The sequence below is a fragment of the Ischnura elegans genome, chromosome 4 (genome assembly GCF_921293095.1).
Source record: "Ischnura elegans chromosome 4, ioIscEleg1.1, whole genome shotgun sequence".
Lineage (NCBI taxonomy): Eukaryota > Metazoa > Arthropoda > Insecta > Odonata > Coenagrionidae > Ischnura > Ischnura elegans.
The window spans coordinates 36,945,564-36,967,378 of record NC_060249.1 but is presented as its reverse complement, the minus strand read 5'-3'; the positions used below and the strand labels follow the sequence as shown (position 1 = coordinate 36,967,378).

Here is a 21,815-nt window from a genome sequence, read left to right as displayed (position 1 = left end):
ATTCTAAATGGCCTCATAAAACAGAAACAAAAAATTTCAATTTTCTGAAGTAATGATAATGAGCATTAAAAATATCTTATTTAGTACATTTGCAATTAAATAATTGGTTATGTTGAATAAAAACTTTTGGGCTATATCGCCGCGTCAATTTTTGGGTGGCCCCAACGTTTCCCGACCGATTATGGCCTCTCTGACGAGTCTCTGTTTAAAACCTTTTACTTTGGCAACAATTTTTGCTTCTTTAAGGTCGATTATGTGGCCCATCGCTGCGTGTTTGGCTACCGCGGACTTCGGACGCGGAATAATTGGTGTCTTCGACGACGAGACGATTCCCTCTATACCAGGGGTTCCCAAACTGGGGGGGCGTGGAGAAAGTCCAGGGGGGGGGGGCGTGACACCCAAATGAAATAAATAAAAAAATTACAAAAATAATTTCCTCAGATCTTTGAAATAGTTTCAGAGAAAGCTGTTCGGATGTACTTGCCTTTTTCAACAACATACATGTGCGAAAAAGCGTTTTCAACTCTTGTGGCGATCAAAACCAAGTATCGCAACAAACTTGATGTCGAAAGTGACCTACGCTGTGCTTTGTCTGAAACTCAACCCAGGATCTGTCAACTTATCCAGAACATGCAAGCGCACCCATCTCACTAAATTACATTTTATGCTTTGTTTTTGTAAGTAGGTAGGCCTATTGTTTCAACTTCCTTAAATTGAAAATGTATCTGTGTTACAATGTTAAATTTTGTATCAGTAATTATATTCGTTTTTCATGTAATACTTGTTTTAATTTTCATCATACGTACAACTATGGAATCTTTCCATTCTGCGTTACTGCATTCACCAGTGAACAAAAAAATCTACCAACTCACCGTATCAAGTAGGCACATACTTGTACGAGTACAAGTACTTGTACAAGTAGGAGTTTAGTTGGTATGTACGGCACCGTGGAAATAGGGTATTGCAAAATGGAAAGATGATATGTGTAGCGGGGGGGGGGGGGGGGCGTGGTACAAAAAAGTTTGGGAACCCCTGCTCTATACGAACGTTATAAGAAATGCAACAAAAAGAAAGTTCGCCGAAGTTGTTTCAACAGCCACGTGTCAGGGAACCAATTCGCGACTCGCACATTTATCGCGATTATTCTGCACCACAACAAAATTAAGTTGCTATAGATTTTATCCACTTTAAAGAGTACCCTCGTCCCTATTTAGGGGAGACTGGGTACAGTTGTAACAATTTTCATTTGATCACCCTTACTTTTCTAAGGAGGCTACTGAGCTGAACACAGAGTGTTTCTCAATTTAATTCATACATTATTATACATTTAAATATTAAATTTGTATCCTTGAACACAATGAGAGCAATTTATAAAAAAAAATGATAAGTGTCACAACCGACCCTCCCAAAGGGCGGTTGTAAAATGGTCTGAAATAATTTTAATCGCAAGAAATATTTAACATAATACAGCATATTCTTCTTGCTGAAAGCATTGCAACTTAATAACAAAAGAAATAAAATCTGGGAACCCCTCAATAATTTGCAACTAATAAGGCAGTAGAGAATCTAAAATTACTATGTTAGTCTTCACATACGCTCTATCGTTAATAAATCAGTCTTTATTAACAATTAGTTGAGAAGTTGAGCAAACATTTCTAGTTATGCTTTAAATGAAATCTATCAAAGTATACAGCCCAAAAGGAGATACTACAAAATAAATATCCGTTGTGCTACGGTACGTTTTAAGTATTTTGATAGCTGTTGGTGTTGTTCTGCCTGAAGGCGAAAATACTTTGATGAGAGCGACATATCCTGTGCTGACAAAGTTTCCATTTGCGCCCACGCCAGGGATATCGTGTTTACGAACATATCTTTGCTCCGGATTAACTCCGTGCATTATCGCAGCTCTCCGCAAAGATATCCTGCCTTTCACTTCTTTGCAACCGTATTCATTTTGCAATACATCAAATTTCCCTCTTATAGTCTTTTTTCGCATATTCTGGGCATCTAAAACAAAAAAACAGCTTTTGTTTGTGTCACAACCGCACCCAGGAAAAATGCTACAACCATACCCCCATAGCGCTCTTTCCTAAATTAACAAACACCATGTCGATACAAAATAACTTCCTAACAAAACAATCGCTGCTACAGAACCAATAACGTAGACTACAATAGATGTAGACTACAATAAAAACGGTCGCCCACTTCTTTAGAGAAGAATGCGACTGCATATTAAACCCTGATTATAGGTGAAAAAATGGAAAAGGTAACACTAGGTAATCTGGACTACATCCATACAACAATGAGAAACGTTTCTTCTTCGTTTCAAACGAAAAAGACAACTCCGCGGGTACCTATCATTTAATTTGTGACGAAGGAAAAACGGAGACAATTGGATTGTTGCATATATCTTTCTTTCCAACCATTTGCTCATCTGGTTCTCACGAGGAGAAGGCCTCCGTTTCGGTGGCGAAATAAAGCACTAGCGTAGATTACGTGATTCAGTAAAAGCTGAATGAATCGATGTTACGTCATGCCGATGAAGCGTGGGGCGGGACGCTGATAATGGGGATCTGTTCTTCCAGATGCGTCCCTTCCTCGTTCCCTCTAATTCCGAGGCCTTCCTCAGCCACTGCCTCCCTCGTCTTCACTGCACACACGGATAAGCACTTTGGAACCAATTAGAGCGATGAAATGGACCAGCGAGAAAAGAGGAAACAAGGGCAGGAATAAGGAGACAGGGGTCGCGAGCGCATAGGGGTATTATGGGGCGCGGGTCCATTTATCTTGGATTTGGGCTAAATTCTTCAAATAAATTAACAACTGATGGGTGCTGGGAATAAACAAGTGAATACAGTGTATATAACAAATTGGTTATTACACAGTTGGTAGGAAATACCATGAATAAGAGCAATTACGATTTTATTAGTAACGAGTTCCCTTAATCAATAAGAGTTTTTCCATCGCATTTTCGTTTTTTAAATTTACTTATTTTTTTATTTCGTTTTTGTTAATTTATATTTCAATACCGGTTTTTACTTCAAATTTATCTCCTCGGAAAACCGCAATTTGACATCTATGGTGTCGACTCAACAGAGAACTCGAATGTTAATTAGTAAACATAAGGAAACAATTGATTGCGTAAGAAAATATTCGTTTGAATTAGGGTAAAACTAATGGTTCTAAACTAGAATTCCTTCCCTCTATAGCCATGCACTATGATTACCCCCGTGACGGCATTATCTTGACAGAAAAAAGGAAAGAGGTTAAATGAAGTAAACAGGAATGGAGAATACAATCGATAAGGCTTTCCTGGAGATCATGAAGGCACTTGATCATTTAGATGTTGATTCGCTATTCATGAGAAATTAGTATCACCGTCTTTTCCCCAGTACCCTTTGCACTACTCGAACCTAGCATGGTTTTACTAATATTAATCACTGACAGTTAGTAAACTTCCACATTCTTTTTAAGCCTATTTGTATTGTCGCCAAGGCATCTCACGCCAACTGCAGGAATGTAGGCGTTTCAGTCATATTATTTTATATCATTTATCAAATTTATCAAACACCTGTACAGGTGGTTCAAATTGTATTTATAGACCTATAAAATCCAAAGATTAAAGCGTGATGGAGTGGAATTTTTCCATATCGAAATAATTACTAATTGAAATCTTAGAAATTTGCTATACACTTAAATAGTAAAAAATAATAAATATTTAAAATATTATTATCGTAGAACGTTGTGAGTATTTGTCTCGATTTTGTAGACGTAGATGAAAATATCGATAAAATGTACACCGGTACCCGCTGCCAATCACAGAGATCCGAAATGCATGTGCACCGCGGATTCAAAATCTATGGCAAAATCCAAGGCTAGATCTGTTAGGAGCAAATCGATTTAATCTAGACCCCTTTGGAAAGTGCTCCGATTTCCACTCCCGCAATGCAGGCCACCGCCGCGGGCTGATTGGAACAGTGGGTCGCCTCGTCGGTCGCCCTGATATGATTTCCTCCGTGACCCAATCGGCTGTCATCAAAAGCTTAGAGTTCCACCATCTCCCACGCTTCACGCTGTTGTTTTGTTTACTCCGGATGAGAGTAGGTCGGCACGCATACAAAACACGCTACGCGGATTAAATTCCGATAAGGAAACAAGAATCCAGTAGAGGAATATTTGTGGTGAAATAAATATTAAACATTTTTTGAAAATTCCACACACCCTTTCTTTGGCAATCCGTGACCGGTTTCATCACTCACAATCATTCTCAAGAGGATAAATGTTAAATTAGTATTTCCTCTATTTCATAGAAACTGATCGAGGTTTAAATGGAAAACGGGGGAATTGAGCAATATGGCCTCAAAGATGCAATAATTGTATGGAATGAAAACCTAATTGGCCTATAAAATCTCCCACATCTCTCCCATCTTGCAAAAATTAAATAACAAAACCGTACGCCAACACAGTGTTTCATTTTTATAAGGTGGACGATAAGTGGAGGATATTACGTATACGGCCAATTGAGTTTTCATTTCATATTGGTCGAGGTTTATCAAATAAAGGCTTGAGAAATATGCTAAGGGTCAATATATTAATTTAGCAATAAATATGACGTTCCACGGAGTGAACTCGTAAACCACTGAAGATGCATTCAAAATAGAGGACACTCCCACATAACCGATCTATTTTCGAAGTCTAGTCTCAAACTAATTTTCCCAACATGAGGCGATTGGTTCAAAATTTTATACAAATTCATGGTAGTTATATTAATATTGACTTAATTAATTTAGATTACTTAATTAAGTTATCTTTATCAGTATTCACCTGTATCGCCACTACGAACACTTTGGCTCGTTATTTTCTCGCATACATATTTATTTTTAATTTCTAAGATTCGTCGAGAGGAAGTGATTCGCCCTCTTAAGAAAACAAGTTCGAGGACTAATTATAAGTTGGATTTGAGTAAGTGTGAAATACCTTGATAGCGCAAGGTACTTAGCCATTTTATTCCACAATTTTCTTCTACATATTGGTGAAATCAATCTTTTATCATGTGATAAAACAATAAGGGATAAGAAATAATGAAAAACATAAAAAAAGGATATGGACAAGGCATCTAGACAGCAAAGGAACAACTCTACAAAACTCTTTTATGATAGTGTGATCGGCAGTAAGGTGTTAGATCAGAGGAGTTACAGAAGTCAAGTAAGCCTAATTTTTTTATAAACGCATCAGTTCTTTCAAACTTTGTCAATTTAAATGTTATTTTTCGCGATTCGTTTCATGAGCCGGCCTAAAAAAAATCCGTTATTGCGCACAGTACAAATGACATTTTGCTTACCGAGGCTAAAACATTCACAAAAGTATGGGGCAAACGAAATGCAAAAATAGGGCTGACTCAAAGCTGGACTTATGCTTCGACTCACATTGACGGGCTAGAATCCGAGACGACACTTAATTTACTGCCCGTTAGAAAATAAGGATAATGACGAAATTACAGGTTACACAACGACAAAAAAAAACGAAGCCAGGGTTCAAATTTTAAGCGGAAGTGATGGAAGTGCTATTGTCTCGTCGAAATCTTAAGCAAAGAGGATAATAACACTGCGGGCTTCACGAACGATTAAGTGAGCTTGGCAAACTTCTGCCTTCTAATATTTGGTCGGATTGATAAAGATAAATGGGACGAAACAAAATTTAACGCAAAATCAAAATCTATGCCGTTTTAACACATCCTCAAATTTTTTACAAAAACATTAAAGAATGTCGGCTAAGCGGTGAAATTCAAGTTGATGTCAAGGAAACGCGGAAAAACGAAATTGCTCCTCCCAACAATTGCAGATGGGCGAAACAATTCCATTCAAATTCCTCCCCTCGTGAACATTGATTTCATCTCGAGATGAAAGAACTACATGAACCTAAAATAAATTAGCATCAACAGATGTTGGGGTTGTTTCACCGAAAAAAGGTTGTTTCACCGAAGGTTTGTAAATTAAGTCCTTTTTCTTGCAAAGAAATGCAAATATTCGAGCTTGCGTAAAAACATGAAGAGCATCGGCATATGCGGGTCGCATATAATTTTAAATATGGCCTACACTTAATTCGGATTGTATTCACAAAACATTAAGTATTTTTAAAAGTTAAAAACGCTCAAATTTCTATCAATGACGGTAATTTTGAGGCTTCCACTTCAAGAGACATTATTAACATAGTTATATAATATAATGACACCTAGAATGGAAGCGTTTAAGTTTTGTTTTAGCGGTGATTTTTTTGAAACCCCAGAGTGAGCGCCCTCAATTCTATAACTGGCAAGCGCGGCACAATTATCGCTCCACATATTACATGAAATATTTTATGCCCAATTAATTTGAGCATCAAAACATCCTGATCACGTAAAAACATTCTTTTCGTTATTTCTTAAAAACATTATTTATTTTACACCCATTTTTTGACAAATACAAGTAGCTTAGCCCGTTTCTCGCAACTGAGACTGGCACCGTTTTAAAAACAATCGAGAATAAAGCAATATAGATTTCCATTCGAATGAAATATTTAATCCGGTAAAACCATGTTAATGGGTTTGAAGTCCTTACGTTGAAAATTTTCGAATTTACTTCGAATTGATGATCTTATCATTTGCCTCTTTAATCCATGGTGATACGGGATAAATAAAGCTTTTTAAACCTTCTCATAATATTCTCCGAGTTTCTTTATTCTTCTCATACCACGAAACTGATCGAAGGAAAGCTTTTTATTCATATGTTAAAAGTAATCACACGAAAAAAACATTACCAACTTGTGATTTCCAGTAAGAGCGTCAACACAGTTCATAACAAAATCGAAACTTGAAGATTTTACGTGGTGGAAGGGCTCCATATTAATAATGAATGAATGAATGATGGCAATGGATAGATATCCTTTGAGGTACCAGCTACCAAGTATGCATAACCTCTACAGAAAAATAAAAACGAACGCATGCCAGTTTAGAGAAAATAAAAGAGCACAGACACATTTTCATTACACTAACATAAGTCTCATTAAATGGTAAGTGCGAAATTTTTTTCTGCGGAACGTATTCAAATTCTATAATAATAATGTTCATGGTTGAAATAGCCATGCTTTCTAATATTCACGATGAAAAATTAGCAAATGTGTATGCGACCCATTGTTCCATATAGTTTTCACATATTATGGCCAACACAATAGATCTGTTAATCTATACCGTTATTTTCGGTTTTATTATCCGGCATAATAGAGAAAATATTTTAATCAAAGATGCCAACAAAAATACATAGAATTGCGAACAATACTTTATATTTTCCTGATTAATTCATCTGATAATTTGATAATGACTGAAGTTCAATGAAATGCCTGTTCCTCCTTCTGCGCTACAACTGCTTAAAAACCAAAGGAAAAGTATGGGTGATAAGTACCTACCCGAACGATATGCATTTTTTGGTTATATTTACAGCAATTAAAACATTTTCCAACTGTATCCAATACAGCACCATGGGGATATCGCAGAATTGAATGAATAATTCGAGCAAAAAAGGATACGTTCCAACCCAGGCCAGTTGGAGAATTTCAGTAGGTTAACCCTTCCTAACCCAGAGCTGCCTCTGGGATAAATTAAATTTCAAGACTTTTTGTTTGAAAAATGTGATAATTTTCTACTCTATTATAATTATTGTGGCAGCACAGCAAAATTTACAGCACAAAAGAACACATAGTATAATTATCTCCTGAATAGAACTGAAAATGTATTATGTTGCTTAGAAGCAACAATCAAAGCAAAAAACAAAGATATAATGGATTATCTCATATGAAATCAATTCTTAAGACCAACAGGGGCGGTGTTTCTACCAGAAAAAAACTTAACTAACAGCTGTAAGGGAATCATGCGATTTCAGAGGAGAAAACTCTTGTTTTGCTGCAACAATGAGAACGACAGGCGGTGATAATCCAACTTGATATAATGTTATTGGAAATGCTACGGGAAAAACAGTTAATCAGTCTGTAAAAAAAACACAAGTCCGCGTTCAGTGCCATAGCCTAATGTTTATCAAGCCCCATACACGCCCCTTACCAATGAAGTGCACGTATTCGTCCGGTTTTGGGTCCCATCACACTTCTTGCAACAGGTAGGATCGAACAATTCTATTTTTCATGGCTTGCTACTTGTTTTTAACTTGAACTAGCATCTTGAAATAAGCATGAGTAGACCCTTTTCAACATTTCACAAGGCTATAATTAAAAATTACGACAGTATTTTTTCAAATTTTAATTTTAATACTTGAGGTTAACGCAAGGGCTCACTCAATATTTTTCCATACTTCAAAATAACAATAAAAAGTTTAAAAAATTAAATGAAAGTGAAATTAAGTAACAAGTTAAGTTAAAAAATAACAATAAAAAGTTTTAAGCGAGTCATACGCCAAGAAAAGTTACAAAATACGACCGGTGGAGAGTAAGCGCTGCGTCCTCTTAAGCATAATCCCATATGCTAAATAGGCATTACACATTGATGTGAGTAATTTATTTGTAACATAATGTGGTTGTACTAGTTACCAAAATTAGCTCCGCATAGTGCGAAGACGGTAAATTTTGATTAAATACGTAATTGTATGCAGATAGTGGAAGGTATAGATCTACTGCCGTGTCTGCTAGAAATAGCATGGGGTTACATTATGATGGCTGAAGAGCAGCTAAATTTTTAAAAGATTATTCCAAATGTTTTCCACTGGGTCTAACTCTGAATTTCCGCCAGCGTTTCGGCGTTGCAATGTGCGATTCGGCGCCAAACGCGAATAAAAATTTTCCCGCACACGCCACGAAAACTTCAAATACAACAGAGCATTCGGTAAACTCTCAAGAGCCCAGACAGGGGCTGTATTATCTTGAGGAAGAAACGAATGCTACCGTTGTAAACACGGATTCTACAAACCTGAGGAACAGGCAACGACAATCAGGAACACACACGCGGCGTCCTTGACCCTGTAACGGCGTCTCGTGGATGAATTGTTGGGCGACATCTCCATAGCTTCGAACGAAAACAAAACCTGGACGGTATTGTGCTGAGGTCGTATGGATAGGCAGTTGAAAGCTTGAACTGGTCCGTCCCCGACGCACCACAGGTTACTCCCCCAAAGCTGAGTGGTCACCGTCTGATTCACTCCAAGTGTCACTCAAAATGGGACAAGGAAGAAAACCTGGAGAAAATACTACGGAGTTGTCCTCGTGAGCGCGACACGTATTCTCCTCTTCAATATTTTCAGCACAGTCAGCAGTGAGATATAACAGGGATGATCTACATATATTTTTCTCCTTTCTTCGACTATCACACTAATTCAATGTTTCTTCGAAAAGTTCCGGGAACACCAAAAACTTTTAGGAGAGGAAATTTCCGAAATTCGGGGAGACAACAAAAACATACGCGCGGGAAATAAATAAAACGTTTTAGGGTCAGAGAGGTCGAGCCGCGTAACAATAATGGTGCGTCCGTTTCGCTGGGTGACGCCGCGGGTTGTGCCAGAATCGCGATGCGCAACTGAGTGAATGGGGTCCACCCGGAGGTTGTCAGATGGCCGCAGCACGGCTCTGGCGTTCTTTCTGTCCCCCCACACCCCTCCTCTTCAGGATGTGAAACGCATGGGTGGGTGGGAGGAGGGGAGGAGGCAGCGGTTGGATGAAAGAACTGCGATGGGTGATGGTAGTAGGGGACAGTGGTATAACGCCAAGTCCTGCCGGATAGCTTGGGAGGGGATAATTTGGATTGTTAAGAAACCGCGAGGGGTTGGTTAAGGAGAGAGGGAAAAGTGGAGAGGCTGGTGGCGAGGGAGAGAGAAATCCCTAAGCCGCTTATTGAGTCGAATTCGGCATCCGGGCGACAACACATCTGAAGTTCCCCCGAAAGAGATGTCTAGATCGGCAGGTGGACGGGAGACGCGAAGCCAAGCACGTTCTGGTGACTAACTGTGAACGGCAGATTATTATTATAGTATTTTACCGATTAAGGTAGGTTTCCATCGAGTATTCAAGAAGTAATCTGGGAGCCTCCCTTCCTTCCAGCACTTCCTTCTTCAATTCACTGCAAGGCCTACTCCCTTTCAATCTGTCTAAAAATCCTATTCTTTTCCTTCCCCTCCCTCGTTTTCCTAACATTCTACCCTCTAACACCATTTTCAACATCCCCTCCCCGCTAAGTGCTAACTCCATCCATACCTTCTGTCTCCTTCATATCTCATCTAGCAGCTGCCTCTCCTCACCCACCATGTCCAGCACTTCGTCGTTCCTTTTCCTCTCCGTCCATTTCACCCCCTCCATTCTTCTCCTTACCCACATCTCGAATGCCTCCAATCTTCTCTCGTCTTCTTTCCTCAGAGTCCACGTTTCCGCACGGTAGAGAGCTACACCAATTAAAAAAAACATGGGGACCACATAGTCGAGAGGTCCCAGACCAGCCAGTAAAAGCTTGATTTGTGTTCCCACGCAATGCGCATTTTAATGTTTCGAAATTCATGACATAAGGATCAACCAGATGTCAGCGATACCAGTGGCAACTTAGGTAAATCCATTTACATGCGCCGTGGGTGATGGCACATCCAGTGGCAGACTGTAAAATCCTCTCTTGCAATATTCGTGGACAGGAAGGAGATCTTTCGTCGTGATATCATTTTCACACTTCACTTTTTTCTTCTTTCCCTCACTCGCGCAATTAATAGGTCTGATGCGGATCTATATTTCCTATAGGCTCTTGCCTTGCCAATGAAACCATTAATCTCTGTCATTTATCGTTTACTTAATTATTTTTTTCCCTTCTCCATGTTGAATGTTATTTTTCTCTTTGACTTCTCTCTTTTTGAAATTTTCGCGCTTTCATATTTGATATTATTTCCGTCCAGTTTGTTCTCGTCATCATCCACCTTATCCAGATTTCACCAGCCCCTGCTCCTTTCTAATTTGCCTTTGGTCCAACTTCCTCTTCCATGCACCGGCGCGCTCCATGCATTTTTTTTAGAATTATAGAAAGATTGCTTCACAATAAAGATCTACCCGCTCCATAATAGCAAATTCCAGGCACACCGGCTAACGGCTGGTGTCCTAACACAACCGCCATACGCGTATAGTGGAAGCTTACAGGCTAGTAAGTAGCTCGTACATGACATAATTTTGGCTCCACACACCCAACGGTCCTAGATTCGTGACGACATTTCAGTTATGACGGAAAAAGTCATGTTTAAGGATACCGCAATAAAATTCATCCATGCTTGAGTACGGTAACCATTGATCAAGACCTGATACTCATTTAAGGTGGAAAGGAGCTTTAAGGATGTTTCCCTGCTCAAGATAATAACCTGATGTGTGAGGGTATATTCTGTCTGTCTATCTCAGGACTCTATGCATTACTCTAGGAGAGGAAGATCAAGCGGCGCCGGAGTTTACTTGCGTGATCATAAAGTCTACCACCCAAGCTATACAATAATGTGGCCAGCCCCTCCTTGATAACCTGCCTCCCAGAAGCTTCATATTACACGCTCTCACTATTTTTCTTAACTTGCTTCGTCTGCTTGTATGTTCCATAAACGGAATATTATAATTGATTTCTAATCACTTTCCTATTGTCGGATCGATTAAAAAATTTGCTCACTTTGTAAAATGTTCTCGGGATCACCACCGGAACAGGAACTGCATAACTGCCAACGTTTCGATGCTTAAGGATGAGACTCATAGCCTTGAGGACGATGGCCGAGTCGGACATCGAAACGTCGGCAGTTATGCAGTTCCTGACCCGGTGGCGATCCCGAGAACATTTTACGAAGTCTATTCGCCGGGAAAGGACTAAATGTTACTTTGTTCACTTGCTTGCTTCTTATAACATTGCATTATTCATTTGATATTTTGTTTCATTCTGCTCTAATTAATTAATAATTTCTCCCATGGAAAAATACTTTTAAATTTTCTCAATTGATGGAGTTAGTAACAATTTTTTGGCAGAAATTTCTTTAACAGCTCCGGTCCGTGGCGTAGCCAGGAATTTCGTTGGGGGGGGTCCAAACCAGGGGGGACATTTTTGTAGGTACGAAGTAATGGGTTTTGAACTAATTTTAACACTTTTACTATAGAAAAAACTTCATTTGTTAAAGAAGTATTTTGTAAATTCATGATGTTTCAATATTTGGTTTTCTTTTATGAAGGAAAATGATTGTGTTTTTATATTTCAGGGGGCTTCGGACCCCCCGAACGCCCCCCCCCTGGCTGCACCACTGACTCTGGTTCAATTGATTGCATGATTCACCTTGTGCTGATTCGGTTTAGGTATTAATTTTGCGTGTCAATCCATATTCGCCTATCAGGCTTTTCTACAGTCATTTCTAATAAACGTAGTCAGCACCCACGTTACATTCTCCGATTGATGAAAATCTAATATTTTTTTTTTTACTTTTTGGTGCATTTTTATGTTGTTTTTGGAAAAGAAGTGCTTTGTTATTTTTTTTCTTTTAGCACAGCGTTCGCCGACGCAATGCGGGGTAGATACGGTATTTGGAGGATGCGACCGAAGGCTGAGGTAATTTGCGCCATGAGGGATGGATAAGGAGGGATGGGTGGAGAGAAACGCGGCGTCTTCATTAGCCTGCACTTAGCGAAAGGCGCCACGCCAGGTGACCATGGCTTAACGTCCCATCCGACGGACGGAGTGTTGCGCTTGAAATGTCCTCCACAGAACATTCAAGCTGAGATTGGACAGTCTGAAAATTCTCTGCCACTGCCGGGATTCGGGCAATTCGGGCCTGAGTTTAGTCTGATTGGATGATATTCTTATAATACCTGAATTGAGGAAAATTTCGCGAGAATGGGATGAATGACAACATACATTTAAGCGTACCTCTGAGTAACTCACAATGTTTTCGTTTAATAGGACCTAACATTCCAAAGAACATTCATTCTTGCTATTCCCGAATCCCATCCACACGGCTCGTCCTGCCCCCTCACATATATTTTCAATAAGTCACTACGTTTTGTCCTCAACCATCGCCCACTCACTACGTCAAAGGCTGAATTAATAGCTGAGGGTAGAGCTCACCACGGAATAAGTTCCAGGTGTACGAAAATCATATCATCTCACGCATAAGCATCATAAAGTCAATGGCTCAACAGATAACATGGCTAGGTTGCATAAACTTCACCAGAGCCTCTTGTAAATAAATCTCTGGAAAAGAAATGTATATCCGGATTGAAACAAGAAAGAATAAAATAGAATATTTTTTCATTGTGGATGTCATCCTTGGTACATTTTACTTTGCACCCGAACGCTTGGCAATGTAATAAGTTACTTGTTCCATGCAGAGCTTTGAAGTCGAAATTAAGCCACAATGAAACCTAAGTCCATAAAAACAACGACGATTTCAAAGTTATTACCATATTTCTATACCATTAAACATTCAAATGGGCTAAAAATTATGAAAAATGAATGATGACCTTAGCTAATTTTGGAATATCCGTTTCAGCAAGTTTAAATTCATGGCTCATTCTATAACACGCATTAAGGAAATGGTAATTTTTACATTAGTCCATTAATCCGAGACGAAACATCATTGGCGTGGGGCACGCTGGGATGAGACTTGAGAGTGTAGTCAATAAAAATTTCAGCGGAGAGGAAGGCGGTAGTGCTAAGTGCTGGTAAGACGCCAACTCACCCACATCCCTTTCATGTGGCCGACGAATAATCCAAATTCAACTGGTTTCGGAGGAGTTCAAAGAAAAAGACGACGCATTCGTCTTAAAAATATTTCGTCAGCAGGTTTCGTAGGAAAACCCTTACCAAAAAGAGCAAAAATCAGTGCCTGAATTCACTAGGTTTAAGCCGATATAAACAATATCACCTCTGTAAGTTGGTTAAAACTAATTTAAGGAAAAAATATTGGTTCATCCTGGCTAGCCGTACTTTACATCTCCTCCCATCTGCTCCTCCTTCCTCATGAACGCCTCTTTTGCTAGCGCAATTGTCTTCCTGATCTTTTTACTGCTGTGTTTGTTTTCCGGTAATGTGCAGCCTAAAGAGATGAACTTCAATTATATTTTTTAACGATATTATTTACCTCGTTTGGAATATTAAGAGATGATTTTGTACAGTTTCTTGCGAAAAATTCGAAAGTTGTGCCAATAGTAGTGAATTTGTATATATTATACATTTTTCCTCAGCGAACAATTGCAGTATAGTTTTCTCAGGTTTCACACCGGGTCAGGTCCTCCATTTCTCCTTCCAACGTTTCGATGAACAACTCACCCATCGTCATCAGGGGTTCAGGAACCCAGCGAGTTGTTCATCGAAACGTTGGAGGGAGATATGGAGGACCTAACACGGTGCGAAACCCAAGAAAAAATTTCTACAAATGTATAAATTAGCTAAACCGTCGATTGCATTAAAAAGGATTAAAATTCTGAAGGCAGATAACTCTCCCAGCAGTTTGTGCTGCAAGTATAAAAAAATATTTGTTAAATATGTATCATGTACAATTTTAAATCATGAAATTGATGGGAGGAAATAATTATCTGCCACCACCACCCATCTCAGCAGAGGGCAGTCTTAATGACCTTGTTCACCCTGCACGAATGATAGCGGACAAAGAAAACTTGCCAATGGAGCTAAAACACCTCAGGAAAACCTTCCGTCAGAACGAATACAACGAGAGAGACATTGACGAGATTATTCGTGGAACATTAGGCATAAACAATTGTACGCTCAATGCTATAAGATTTGTAGAAAACACTTAGCTTTGTTGATGGTCATAATCATACATAACTAACACCAAATAATGTCTGAAACCATACGTTTCGTACACTCATTTCAGTGAAATTACCTTGGAATCAATAAGGAAAAAGATCGGGACACCTCTAACCAAAGGACTCCTCACGCTATTTTCTTCTGAACCATTTTTTTGTGAACTACAGTTGATATTTGAAATTATATTCTTTTCGAAGTCAGCTCCGGGTAAATCGACCCATCACACGGGATAGAAGAGATATTCGGTCAGGATTAAGCCACACACACCGGCCTACTCTTTCAGACCAACAAGGGTGATGGGTGGAACATTGGACTACTGGCTAGAAGGGTCCCGAGTTTTGCAAGTGAATATCTGGGGCTTTGAGCACCCACGCACAAACATTTCCAGCGCAGAGGTGTCCCGGAGAAAGGCACTTGACCCCTCCTCTAAATGCGTGAAATCCACACAACTGTGGCTTGATCTGGGGTGAGCTTTACCATAGAGTGAGTATATACTTACTCTATGGCTTTACCCTCACCCAATCATGGGTAAACCGGCTGGTTTCCTCCTAATTTACCAAGTATTTTCATGTTTTTTAAATGAAAAAGTTAAGATTTCTTGTTAAACGCTCTGTGACAGACACTACTAGTCTAGTAGAGGCTCGGTTGAGGAGCAGTTTCATCCTCTTCAAGGTTGGCAGGAAACAAAAAGGAGAGGAAGCAAAACACCTTTTTCTCACCGACTCTTCGCTTCAGCGATTTTTATTGATTCTTACGAGTGATATAATTCGTTCCAATAGCACTCCATCACAAGCCTTGAGAAGCCGTGGTAGTATAGTGGTTAGTACTTTGCGTTGTGGCCGCAACATCCCAGGTTCGAATCCTGGTCACGGCAAAATGAGGATTTTTTTTCACCTCCCTTCGATCATGTAAACACTAACCTTGTGGCTAGAGAATATTAATGGTCTCTCTTAACTTCCAATTTTTTTACGCATAGCTTAACCAATATGAGGGCCAATATGATAAATAAGTGAAGAAGTTAGTCTAGGGAGTGACTAAAAGTACCAAAAATGGACAAAATTAAGGCTCCTGCCCTTAATATTTTTCATTCTTTTTAATACTGAGAATCATATTTTTATCAGAAGTAGTCTCTTTTAACTCCACGCCTTTAATGATTTGAAGACTTATGGATATTACACGCAGATCTAATGATCAGATATTTTATTCACTTACCATTGTTGTTTTACATATAAATTCAATTATTTCAATTCTGCAGACGATAAAAATGATGACGTAAATACATACCATTGGTAAAATGGCAAACTAAACTCCTCTCGACAAAAATTTAAAATTTCCTTTTTTTAAGGAATTTTGATATGCAAACCTGAGACACTGCTGTTACCCAAAAATACAAACGAAATTTCGTAGAGAAAAAAGGGTCCGTGATTAGTAGAAACATCTTTTCCAGAGGGAGAAAAGTAGTGATATGCAATTCTGAGACGGCCAGACAGTTCTAGAGTAATGAGGAAGGGACAATGACCTTTGTGGAGACGGCCTTTATGGAACCCTTCCTGCCACCCACACTTTTCTTTGTGACTTGCAAGTTGTTATGGAGATGTGGCAACTTAAACGAGATAATACATTCAATAAGGAGAGTCGAACAAATTTATCTGAAAAAGAAACGATTCGATGCGTGATACATTCGTTAAAAATAGCCTAAATTTGTATTATCTCTCAGAGTTGCAGATGATTACAGCATTGATATCCTTGTTATTTTTATAATTTTTCCTCAAAAGATAATGAAGGATTATTATAAAGTGGTTTCATTAAACCATAAAGCGACTAAATACTATAGATCAAATTATTCCCAAAAAATCAGAGTGATATTAATACTTAGTATCGTACACATGGGCGTACCCAGCGAGGGGCAGGAGGGGGCAGCTGCACCCCCCTAGAAGCAAAAATCACAAATGTCTTAAATGATAATAATATTTTTTAAATCAAATAATTTTAAAAACTAATAAAGAGCTGTTACAGCTTCCTTAAAATGTTCATTTCATTCACCTTTTCCATTCTTAAATCTTACCTACAACTTGAACAACCATGGCTTGCCCCCCCTAGTTTTGATCCTGGGTATGCCCTTGATCGCGCAACGTCTTCGAGGGGTAGTTAGTTGCTTGGAAGAGGCGACCGACAGTTATGGTCATTTTCGCCATGAAGAAAAGCTAAGTAGAGAAGAGTGGAGAGAATCCGGGATCGACATTAGCTTACTCTTCTCGTAAGGCGCCAAAAACACCAAGGCTTAACGTCCTATTCGACGGACAGATAATTGCAATTTAATTGCCTTCCACACTGCACCAAAGAAATAATCAGCCAACCTATGAAAAATCTCCACCACTGCCGGGATTTGAAACTGGGCTGGATCTATTCTTTGTAATCGAAGGAATTTAGTGAGATAGGCCCCTAGGAAAACAAGATTAACTCCAACTCGGGTTACTTCCAAAATAATACCTGGAAAAAAATCAACTGATTTGGTCGTTGGGTGGAACGATGAAATGTTCATGGTGAAACAAAAACCAAGTACTGTTCCACAAACTTATTTTTATTTGCTGTCAAATAGTTTCAACGTCTATACGTTTTTTTGTTTATATAAATAAGTATGACGTTGAAACTAGTTGACAGCAAATAAAAATAAGTTTGAGGAACAGTACTTGGTTTTTGTTTCGCCATAATACCTGGAAACCTGGGCTACGAGAAATCCAAGAGAAATGATAGAAGCGGAACAGGATGGAGGACTAGTCCACGGAAATGTTAGCAGCAATTGAACCGATAGAAAATCCGTTTACAATTCATCGACAAAAACTTTTCGAAAAGATTTTACTTCATTAATCTGTCGGAAGAGCGTTCAACACTGACCTTTCCTCCTGTAGATACTGATCTTAACCAGTAACATGAAAACTTCAAGTATGGTATAGTAGAAACCCGGCGTCGGCACATTAGCCTGCTCTAAACGAAAGGTGCCACGGGGATCATGGCTTAATGGCTCATCTGACGGACGAAGTGCTCTCCGCAAGGCACTCAAGCAGGGATCGCACAGCCTTTGAAAATTTTCCGCCGCCGGGACAGACTGGTTGTAGTGCTTTACGTGCCCCAAGGATGGCAAGTGTAACGAAACGAAAATGTTTCGTTTCGTCCAGGAGGGAAACAACAATACGAGGCCTGGGTTTAGTTTCGTTCCCGCAAGAAATTAAAATCACCAAGAAGTTTAGTTTCGACCCGTCACGAAACTTTACTCCCGGGAACGAAACTAAATTAATCGAAACTCCGTTGATCATGGTTAAGTTTCGATCCCAGAAGTCGAGGAGAGGGGGGAAATAGGGAATAGTTTCGACCCATTACGTTTGACATACGTGCATAGAGGTTAAAACATTGAGCTTAAAAATTGAATCCTAGTTTGCATTCACCGTTCTCCTGTTAGTGGTCAAAATATGAGTGTCCCATGCATCTAATGACGGTAGGCCGATTCTCTACTTCATTCTACCATACTTCGTACTCGGTGTGTGGGTCGAAACTTAACTTTCCGAAGGTGAAGCACGTGGTCCCTCCGGTGCGAAACATTATCAGCGTTTCGTTTCGTTCCAGAGTTTAGCTTAATTTCTACACCAAGTAGTTTTCACTCCGATTTCGTTTCGACCCCGAGTTTAGCTCCTTCAAGTTTGAATCCATTTCGTTTCGTTTCTACATTTCGCTCCCGTGAACGAAACTATTGAAATTTTACTGGCATTGACTTTCGTTTTACAGTGAAACCTCGGTTAGCGAACGCCTCTGATAACGAACAATTCGGATAACGACCAAAAATTTTGCTAAAAATTTGCTTCGAATTGCGAACAAAATTTCGGTTCGCGAATAGATGTGTAGTGGCCACGTTTGTGTTCGGTGCAGTGCGATCCCAAATGGATACAAAGTAATAAAATGTCTACAATAGTAAGTTTACAAGTAACACAATGTAATACAATGCCTATACCCAGTAACTTATATATAATAGCAAGTCAATAGGAGCTAGGAACCCATTATTCCTATTACCTTTATTTCTTATAGGGAAAATTGTTTCGGATAGCGAACATTTCGGATAACGACCTGCTTTATGGAACGGATTGTGGTCGTTATCCGAGGTTCTACTGTATTTCACTTGCCATCTCTAACGTGCCCACCACAAAGCCTAGAAGGGATTGGGAATTCCGTGAAAAATCTCCCCCTCACCTAGGACTTGAAGCTGGACCCTCAAGGTGGGAAACCAACACCACCGATCACACCAATTCCATCCCCAAAAAACTTTAGTCGTATCATATATTTAACTCAAGAGGTGAAATAGTCTAAAAGAATACATTGATTAGAGAATAAAGATCTAGGGCCCCAACGCATTTGCAGTTTACGCACCCGTGATCCCCCAGTGCAATTTTCTGTACACCAGAGCATAACCAAAATGACAAGTTTACCTGGGAAAATTTCTTCAGGCATCAGGACCATGTCGAGAGGTTTACGCAACCTCGTTTAAGATGCGCAACACGTTTTTTGACGAACATGTTCATCCAATGCTACATATTGTAGCGAACCGTACAGAAAGTATTTTTTTTTTCTAATTATAATTGCCGATTGGGCATTTTTTGTTTTTGCTCACGCTACCGTGACGACTCGAGCAGGGGTTAGTCTTGGGGTCGGACATAGCGTCCGGTGTAGTGTGTGTGAGAGAGTGAATGAGTCATGTGTATGGTGGCCGGTGTGTTGGGCCCAGTTATCTAGGACCAGCTAGTGACCCATTTATTTCCGGCCCCAGTGAAATCACCCTCCCTCCTCACAACCATTTCCACCTGTGATTTTTCCCCTCCCGAGGAGTATAAATGCCCGTGAAGGGAAGGCGTCGCGAGCATAATTGACTGGACGAATTAGGGGAAGGTTTTTGATGTGCGTGATCGCCGTCATAACGAGCGGAGTATTTTTGGTGGCCAACGCTGGCATCAGCCCGGACGAGTTACGGCAGTGTCCCACGCCCGGTGCGAGAGGAGTTACCTCGGTGCCGTGGATCAGGTGATCCACCTTCTTGTGCTACAAACCATTTCTCCGTTCCAGCCTCAACAGAAAACTGTAAGAAAGTTCTTATATCATCTGTTTATGGTCAGACGACCGTTAATTTCCCCTAATCAGAAGAGAGAAATTGTTTTCTCCAAGATCATAGTGCATCGCGTCCTTTCAAATAACTTTAAGAAGTGCTCAGAAAAGCCACGTTCAAAGAGAACAAAAAGAACTTTATCCAAGGATACAAGTTGATGGTGGCCCAAATAATTCACATTAGATTTTTGTTGTTGTACTGTAACTTGTACTATTTTGGAGGGTGGGAAGCATCACGATATCATCATAGTCATTATTTTGTTCCGAAGTGGAATCATTTCAATCATATCATCCTCATCAGGGTATTATTCTTACTGTTTTGTTGTGTGAAAAATGTAATAATTCATGAAGGATAAAATATATCTTGTATGTTTAAGAGTGAGTGATGATTTGTTTGACTCCGGTATTCCTTTGCTCGAGACGATCGTGATTATCTCCCCCCAAATCACGTATGTGACGACCCGTACGGTCACAATATGAAGTATGTTTCTCTAAGGAAGCGAGGCTTGGACGTTGACAGCAGCTTATAAGTCAAGAGTGAAAGCATTCGAAATGTGGTGCTACCGAAGAATGATGAAGATAAAATGGATTGACCATGTAAGTAACGAGAAAGAGCTAAAAAGAGAAGCCTTCTACAAACCTGCAGAAGATGAGGCAACTTAGCTGGCCACATTTTGAGGCACGATGGCCTGATGAAGACGATCGTTGAAGGACAAGTGGAAGGGAAGAAGGGCAAGGGACGGACCCAAATGAGTTATATAGGACAGGTTAAAAAGGATGTAAAAGAGAAGAAATATGTAGCTATGAAAAGGTTACCGGATAAGAGAGAGAAATGGAGAGCTGGTCAAACCAATCCTAGGATTGTTGACTAATTATGATGATAAAACGGAAAAGTAGGTGCGGTTTGCACTTGGAAAAGTACGGTAATCAGTTAAATAGTGCTTTCGGTCACATGTTCTAGTGAAAGTGGCGGCGGGGTAACGTTCTCGCCTGCCAAGCAAGAGGTCGCGGGTTCGAGTCCCGCCTGGGTAGATTTCCCCGATCCAGGGCATAGTCGTTTGTGTACGTTTAATTGTTACATTTGTTGAACACCCCGGTGTAAAATGGCCAATACGAGCTGTATCCGGTGGTTTAAGAATCAAATCAAATAAAGGGACATTTTTCAACAGGATAGGATGGCCAGAATGCGTTGTTCACATCTTTCAACATTTTCGATCTCCATAGCGGAAGTAATGGACACAAGGGATGAATGCACACCCGATACAATGACTCTGGTGTTCGAGTAAATAAGATATTAATTCTTGGGTACAGAAATACATCACACTGATTATAATAACAGAGTTAGAACGCGTGCAAAGAAGAGCTGCCAGGTACGCGAAAGGTCGTTACGATAGTGTTGTTACTGTAACTGACCTGTTAGATAAACTCGGCTGGGAATCCCTGTCAGACCGTAGACTGAAAGATAGACTAAACCTTTTAGATAAATTCAAGAGCGGTGTATTTTCTTACGAAGTTAACCATATATTGCGGACGCCAACATACTACGGAAGATCAGATCATATAAATAAAATAAGAGAGATATACTGTAGAACAGATAGATTCAGGATGTCATTTTTTCCACGATCAATAAGAGATTATAACGGCAGCGTTAGAACTCACAAATAGATTAGATGACTTGTAGTGTAGCCTACTAACCTATGTAAAACTTACTGCATGTTTCTGAATTTTTTTATTATTTCTAACAGTATATGGCAGAATAATTTGTTAGTGTGCGTGACGTTTTTGGTACTATGTGGTGTGCATGTGGGAGTCCAATTGCATGCTGCGTGCTGGTGATGATCACCCCCTGCCAAACACCCTAGAGGTGGCTCGCAGGGTATTATGT

The 21,815-nt window shown here is 39.7% G+C and overlaps 1 protein-coding gene and 1 non-coding gene across 12 annotated transcripts in view; one reads left to right on the top strand and one right to left on the bottom strand.

Moving 5' to 3' along the window:
* Positions 1 to 9,565, bottom strand: part of LOC124157279 (protein borderless) — a 93,767-nt gene extending 84,202 nt beyond the window's left edge. For 10 of the 11 annotated variants that reach the window (XR_006864564.1, XR_006864563.1, XM_046531873.1 and 7 more), the window contains exon 1: positions 8,948 to 9,565. Coding sequence is in view for 9 of the 11 variants with exons in the window: in XM_046531873.1 (XP_046387829.1) it covers positions 8,948 to 9,041 (94 nt within the window). In the remaining 2 variants the exon portion in view is untranslated. The remainder of the gene's footprint in view (positions 1 to 8,947) is intronic. The other variant, XM_046531876.1, reaches the window with a different exon arrangement.
* A 6,022-nt stretch (positions 9,566 to 15,587) lies between these two features.
* Positions 15,588 to 15,659, top strand: Trnah-gug. Its single transcript has one exon. It is a non-coding gene; the product is annotated as a tRNA-His (tRNA).
* Positions 15,660 to 21,815: the final 6,156 nt, after the last annotated feature.